The sequence below is a fragment of the Lotus japonicus genome, chromosome 1 (assembly GCF_012489685.1).
Source record: "Lotus japonicus ecotype B-129 chromosome 1, LjGifu_v1.2".
NCBI classification, from domain to species: Eukaryota; Viridiplantae; Streptophyta; class Magnoliopsida; order Fabales; family Fabaceae; genus Lotus; species Lotus japonicus.
Window position 1 is genome coordinate 132448093 of NC_080041.1, and position 8138 is coordinate 132456230.

General features: G+C 35.7%; 1 protein-coding gene across 1 annotated transcript; it reads right to left on the reverse strand.

The window, feature by feature from the left end:
• Positions 1 to 3717: 3717 nt before the first annotated feature.
• Positions 3718 to 7600, reverse strand: LOC130726313 (uncharacterized). The gene is made up of 5 exons (XM_057577561.1): positions 7592 to 7600; positions 7405 to 7482; positions 7234 to 7293; positions 7059 to 7139; positions 3718 to 6885 (listed from the first exon to the last, which is right to left on the reverse strand). The coding sequence occupies exons 1-5, from the start codon at positions 7598 to 7600 to the stop codon at positions 3718 to 3720; spliced, it is 3396 nt and encodes a 1131-aa protein (XP_057433544.1).
• Positions 7601 to 8138: the final 538 nt, after the last annotated feature.

Sequence of the window (8138 nt, forward strand, 5' to 3'; positions counted from 1 at the left end):
TAACCGAGGTGAAATGTCCTTTTTTTTTTCAGTTTTTTTACAGTAATTTGAGCTGAATATTCATTGATCATTAATAATTGATCATGCATTGCCAAATATTTTTTGGAAAAAACCAAGGAAACGGTCCAAAGCCAAAATACAAAGTAACCAAAACTAGCTAAGCTAAAGATAAACTAGCTAAGCTAAAGAAAAGACTAAGGTAGTAAGAACTCTAAAGCTACTAATCCAAAGGCAACAAACTGCCCAAATGTTAGTGCCTATCCCAAATTTTACCAAGCCTCCAAGACCACCAATACAACAAAAAGAGATTCACTACCACTTGAAATTCTGAGCCACGCAATTCAGCAGAAAAAGTGCCTCATATGAATCCATTCAATCATCTCTCCACCAATCTACTGTCCATATCAGCAAAATTCCCAGCAATTCAATCAATCTAGCATAAACAAACTAATGATATAATCAGTATATCAGCTAAACAAACTCAACAAGCAACATATAGCCAAAACAAAGACAAAAGAGAATAAAAAACTAGAGTATAACAAGGTACGTACGCACGCATCAAGTGCAGCAAAGACAAATGCAGGTGCAGAAAAAAGCACAATACAAAGAGAGCTAAGGTTTTTCAGACAGTTTAGGCATAAACCTGACAAATTCTAAGGTTTAATCAACTCTAGAAAACAAGTTGCCCAACTGTTTCGCAAATCATACAACTCTTCTTCTGTTAATGCCGTTGGATCATTGAATACCTACAATTTGTACAATGGGTTAAAATACAAGGTTTGTGACATTTTGATGAAGAACTCAAACAGTGAGACAAACTAATTAAGAGACAAACATTTAACTTATCATAAAATTAAAATACCTCATTCCAAGACTTAGTAATATTAGCAGAGACAATGTCAAGCATATTCTTCATCACATAATATCCACAATCATTCCCATTAGGCTGCAACCTTGCCTACAAATGAATTCGATGTTTATACACTTAATATATATCAAAACAACAACAACAAGACGCAACCATAATCTACCCTACACTTACTTTGGGACGAACCAATTCAGCCCTTTTTTTACTACCCTCAGCCAATTGATAAATCTCCATAGCTCTATATCAAAAAAATTGAAAACAATCAACAAAGAAAATTAAACATTTCAGGGTAATAGGACATAAATATATAACAAAAGCGACATAAAATATACACTTACCTCATAACAATATCCTTCATTGGTGAATGAAGATCCTTGTGTAATGAACAAAGGAGTACTAAGGTATTGTGTTTAGGACAAATGATAATTAATTGCCAATGCCCACTGTAAGCGTTGAAGAACAATAAGTGTGTCAAGTAAGATATATTTGGATTAAAAAAAATAAAAGAAATGACAAATTTACATATACTTACTCAGCAAGATATGGTGCTAAGTAACACACTTTGTTGAAATCACGTAACTTAGATAGTATGTGTGTTTGAACTCTCCTTTTAGACTTTTGGATATTTGGACCTGCTAAACTCAAGATGACTGGGTCCAAAATTCCAAACACATCTGATTTGTTTCTTTCAATACATAGACGATGGATATACCTGAATAAATTTGAAATTAATATTGAATATTGCAGTTATAAAAGATAATAGTAGAAATGATAGTGTACTTACATGCACCAAACTTGTAGAATAGAAACGTCAAGCCAAGCCGAACCCACCAACAACTCTTTAATACACTTTGGTGAAATCCAAAAGTTTTCTATCTCAGCTTCATGTTCTAATGGTAAAAATACATGTTTTTACTCCTTCAAAAACATAAGTAACACTTTCTGAACATTGTCAGCGGTTGAGTCCTCCCTGCAATTTTCTTGTGCTGCGGAACAAGAACCTTTTGTGCTTACAAGACCAAAAACATTTTGATCTCCTTGTTTGTTTGTTGGGGAGATTTCAGACAAACCCATAGTCTTGAGAGTCTCCATAAATGACTGTTGCATCTTCTCATGAGCTAGGGACAACTTATATTCAAGCTCTTCTTTACATTCTGCTTTAATCTTTGCTGCAAGTTTTTCTTCAAGTTTAGCCTCAAGTTGTGCTTCAATCACCTTAACATCTATGGATTGTGTTCGACGTGAAGACCTTCCGAAGTAATTGGATATATTATAAAATCCTCCAACACCACGAACACGACCACCATGCTCGGATGTTCCAATTGCCTTTGACAAGATATCATCACGTCCTTCTAAAACAACGGTTCCTTTTTCATTCTCTTCAACCAGTGAGTCCTACATTTGCAAAACACAGACCGCATACATTTGCAAAACACAGAACACATAAATTAATATTTCATTAGTGGAAAAGACCGCATACAAGGAACACTTACAAGTATAATTACAAAGTAATCATGGAAAATGTATTTTACTTACAATTTTCTCAGCAACAACTCGTGTAGCCTCTGATGTGTATTCTCCCCCTCGCTTTTGTCGTGCTCTCTTCCATTTGTCATGACGTGACGGTGGAGATGGAATACAATCTAGTTCTCCTGATGCTTCTAGTTCTTGACTCTTTTCTTTAATCATTTTCTGCTCAAGCAAATCATATCCTCCACGAGATAATGTATGTGGGTGAAGATTCTTAGCCACATTATCCCTACCCTTTTGACTTTTTTCCTAAATTTGTTTGTTAAACAATAGAAAGTCAACACATAAGCCAGCATATTCATATTAAACAACAAAAATCACTAGGAAGATACTATTACTACTAACCAATAATTCAGAGGTAATTAAACAAGAGTGTCAACACAAGAAGCCAGCATATTCATATTAAACAACAAAAATCACTAGGAAGATACTATTACTACTAACCAATAATTCAGAGGTAATTAAACAAGAGTGTCAACACAAGAAGCCAGCATATTCATATTAAACAACAAAAATCACTAGGAAGATACTATTACTACTAACCTTAAATTCAGAGGTCTTTCGAGACTCGACAAACTTCTCCCATACTTCTTCTCTAATATAAGGGTAAACTACATATGCAGGAGGGCGATCGGGGTTGGGGTTAGTAATAAATTCGGATGTAAGTTGTGTCTTAAAACCTCTCCATCGGTCCCCCAACCACGTCATCCATGTTTTCTTCAATTCATCACACTTGTTTGGATCATCACTTTCTCTTATATCAAAATGAAGCTATATACATAAAAAAAACGTTGGTGTTACTACCTAAGATCAATAGATACAAAATGAATGGGTAAATAGTGAATTAAAAATACAACAATAATACCTTGAGATCATCCCAAATTGAATTTTTTATGTCTTTATGTACCAGCCGCCACTCATCTATTAAAATACTACAAGTACTTCGAGCAAGAAATGCTGCATAACTCTTGAACTCGTTTGAATTTTCACCAAAACATTTCCCAGTTTGTGGATCAAACTCAATCTTCAATTTCACACCTGTTTTTCGAACTCTTTCAATTTTTTTCATCTTAGTGCAACCTCTAACCATTCTCTTTTTAGGTTCACTAGACGAATGACTAGGTTCACCAGACGAAAGAGGGGTGTTGGTTGAATCAGCCATGTATCTGTTTAAACAAAATAAAAAGATGTCAGAATGAAAGCACAAATAAATGCAATAATAACAATATCAGTAGCAAATAAACTAATGACATATAAACTAATTAATCAAGCATATAATCTGAATTTACTAACTTATTCCAACAAAAAATGAAAACTTACTAACTCTCCCATATCCCTTCTTCATGATCCAAACGAGTAACTTGCACATCGTCTACTTCATTTTCTTCATTTTCTTCATTGGAGGTAAGCACATTTGTTGCAGAAGAAGGAATCTCAGAAATATGAAGGGTTTCATCACTACCATGTGTGGTTTTTGGTTGTAGAGCCACTGACCACCTTTTGTTAGAAGGATCTGTGACATAAAACACTTGTTTTGCTTGGGATGCCATAATGAAAGGTTCATCCCTATAAGCTACCTTGGAAAGATCAACCAGTGTGTATCCAAATTCATCAATTCTTACACCACTAGAAATATCAACCCACTTGCATTTAAATACAGGCACTCTAAATGTAACATAATCAACCTCCCAAATCTCTTCAATCACCCCAAAGTACGGTGTAGATGCCATAATAGGTCTTTTATCTTTTGAACTAGAGAAGTGCATGGACTCAGCCACAACCATAACCCCACTATTTTGCATAGTACTTCTATCATCCTTTGATTTTGTATAAAAAGAATTTTTATTAATATCATATGCACTCCAAGTCATAACATTACATTTAGGTTCAAGTGAGAGTCGTTTTATTGTATCAGAAGCACTATCATCATTAGCAATTCTTTCTTTAAACCATTCAGAGAAAATCTTATTATGCTCTTTTAACAACACTTTTTCATTCATCTTGGGGTAGCTTTCCTTTAGAAAGCTTTTGTGGGCAGCTAAGTAAGGTTGAACTTCATCGGTGTTATTCAATATATACAAATGCGCTGGATGAAGTACCTTCCAAGTCATGCACTTGACATTTAAACCTTGCGTACCCATACCTTCACATCTTCCATCATGACGAGACTTTGGAACCCCTATAGCATCTACTTCTGACAAATAGTTTGAACAAAACTCAATAGCTTCTTCTGCAATGTACCTTTCAACAATCGAAGCTTCAGGACGGTAGGGATTCATAGTATATCCTTTTAGGATCTTCATGTACCGCTCTACTGGATACATCCACCTTAAACAAACTGGACCACACAATCTAATCTCCCTTACCAAATGAACAATCAAGTGTTCCATAATGTCAAAAAATGAAGGAGGAAAATGCATCTCCAACTGACACAAGATGACTGCAGCCTCATTTTCCAACTCGTCTAACTTCGATGGATCAATGACTTTACTACATATTGCATTGAAGAATAAGCACAGCCTAGTTATAGTTTTCCTAACTTTAATAGGCAGTATTCCACGAATAGCAACTGGTAGTAGTTGCTGCATCAGAACATGAAAGTCATGGGATTTTAAGCCATTTAACTTGAGATCTTTCATTGATACAAGTCTCTTGATATTTGATGAGTAACCTTGCGGTACTTTGATACCCTCTAAACACTCACAAAAACTTATTTTCTCTTTTTTAGACAAAGTGTGACATGCTGGAGGCAAATATGTCTTGTTACCTATCTGTTGTGGAGTTAATTGCTGTCGTATACCCATATCAGCCAAATCCAAACGAGCACTTAACCCATCTTTTGTCTTTCCTTTAATGTGAAGAAGTGTTCCAATGAGACTATCACAAACATTTTTCTCTACATGCATCAAATCAATACAATGTCTTACATCAAGACTTGACCAATATGGAAGATCAAAGAACACCGACCTCTTTTTCCATATATTTTTTTCAGCAGGCTTCTTTTGTTTCTTTCCAAAGACAACATTCACATGTTGTTGTCGTTGATAAACTTCCTCTCCAGTCAAGGGTTTTGGAGCAAGACCATGCTCTGCTTTTCCGTTGAAAGCTTTCTTCATTTTACGATATGGATGATAACGGTCTAAGAATTTTTGATGCCCAAGATAAACAGTCTTCCTTCCATTATTAAGTTGATGGTAACTTGTATCTTTCTCACAAATAGGACACGCTTTATGCCCTTTAACACTGTAACCAGACAAATTACCATATGCCGGAAAGTCGTTGATGGTGCAAAACAACATGGCACGCATATTGAAATGTTCACCGGAATACGCATCAAGAACATCAACTCCTTGCTCCCACAACAATCTTAAATCATCAATCAGGGGACTTAGATAAACATCTATGTCGTTTCCTGGTTGTTTTGGGCCCGGAATCATCATAGATAACATCATATATTTACGCTTCATGCACAACGAAGGAGATAGGTTGTAAATTATCAAGAGAACAGGCCATGAACTATGGTTACAACTTAGATTACCATACGGATTCATTCCATCGGTAGCAAGTCCAAGTCTAAGGTTTCTCGACTCTTTGGCAAAATTCAAATCAATTTTCTTCCATTGCAAAGAATCAGCTACATGGCGAATTTTTCCATCATCAATTCTCTCTTCTGCATGCCATCTAAGGTTCTTTGCGTCATTTGCATTAGAGAACAATCTCTTGAACCTTGAAATTATTGGTAGGTACCATAACACTTTTGCAGGAGGACCCTTTGTGCTCACATCATCACTGGAATCACCATCTTTCTTTTTGTAGCGTGACGCCTTGCACTTTGGACAATGATCATAGTTTTCAAACTCTTTTCTGTATAAGATGCAATCATTAGGGCATGCATGTATTTTTTCATACTCCATGCCCATCGGACACAATACTTTCTTGGCTTCATAATGACGATTCGACATTGTGTTACCTTCTGGAAGCATTTCTTTCAACAATCCAAGCAAATCAGTGAAACTTTTATCACTCCATCCATTTTTCGCCTTCAAATTAAACAATCTTAACACAGCTGACAACCGTGTAAAGTTTGTGCATCCCGGGTACAAAGGTTCTTCCTTGTCTTTACATAAAGTATCATACACATGCGCTCTCTTAAATGATTCTTCTCCAAGATCATGTATCATGTCTTCCAGCCGATCATCCGTATCTACACAAACTTCCTCTCTTTGGGATACACTTGGAGTTACTACTTCACCATGCCATATCCATCGTGTATAATTTTGACAAATCCCCGTCCAAGCTAGATGGTCCCTTATTTCATCCTTAGTAAGTTTTGGTTCCCGGTTCCCACAAGAAACACAAGGACATGGAAAAAGTCCATTGTTGTTTCGAAGATTTTTATCAGCAAATTCTAGAAATTCAGTCACTCCATTATTAAACTCATGACTTAATCGATTAGCTCTCATCCAACTACGATCCATAGCTACATTCTGAAAATTAACAGATATTAAATTACTTTATTGTGCTAATCTAGATCCAAAGTTAACATTATTGACACTGGGACCAAACTCATCAACATTTTTCAAATGAATAGCTAAATACAACCTTAGAAAATAAACTTACAACAAGATGGAAGAGTTCTGCAGTGGCTGGAAGAGTTTGCCGGAGCTGGAGTAGGTGGAAGAGTTCGCTGAACAGCTATCAGAGAGCGAAACTGCCTTCCAGTGCCTGGCTCATAGTAATACTGCACAAACAAGACAAAAAAAAACATCAAATTCCAGTAAAAATTGGAAACCGATTTCTAATCACCATCATACCCTAAGTCAACCAAATTTTACACAAAAAGATGCAACTACAATAACTGCAGAGATACACAAACATAAAGGATCCCCTTTGAACTGCAATTTGTATTAGTGCAATTTGTATTAGTGCATTTTGACAATACTAACATATAACTAGAATTCCACACCAAAAGTGAACACCCACCTTGTAGCTTCTTCATCCCGTACTTTGGCATCGAATTCTTTGCTAGGAGGATACTTTGGCAAGCTTGAAGGATCACAAGGTAGAGGCTTCGTTGAGAAGAACTAAATAGTAAACCAAAATGAAAGAGTAATGAGCAATGCATACTCAAGTTTTAAAACAATAATCCACAACTAAAAAAGCAGTGCAAAATTTTAGTTGAGCAAGACATACTGCATCCATTTTCAATCATATTCAAGTCGTGGAGACAATATGTATACATAAAGGAGAACACATGAGAAAGAGATGATATAGAAGCATTATTTTTAAAACATGAGTAAATATGCAAAAAGATGACATTAAAAAACTTAAGGCTGCAAGGAAACCCACAACCTTCGTTCATAAAAGCTTATGATTTTCCGAATACCAACATCCACTCTCTATATGTACTCATAGAGTTGCATTTTATAAGTGTGAAAAATACAAAAGACACTCAAGAATTTCACACCTCACTCTTCAAAGCAGATGCTGAAGTTCCACGATCAGAAGGAACCAGGCAAAACAGAAATATGTGATAAGAACCAGGTTACCAAGAGTAATATGCTATCATAAGGAATAAAGAGTCCGCTAATAACACCCAATCCATAACATCAAATAGACATAGAATGATAGACACAAAATGGCGGCCTAACTAGATTTTGGTGGTTACAGGCGAAGTTAGATAAATATTACACAGCTTACTGACCAAGAAATACAAGCTATCATAGTTTTATTGAACCAA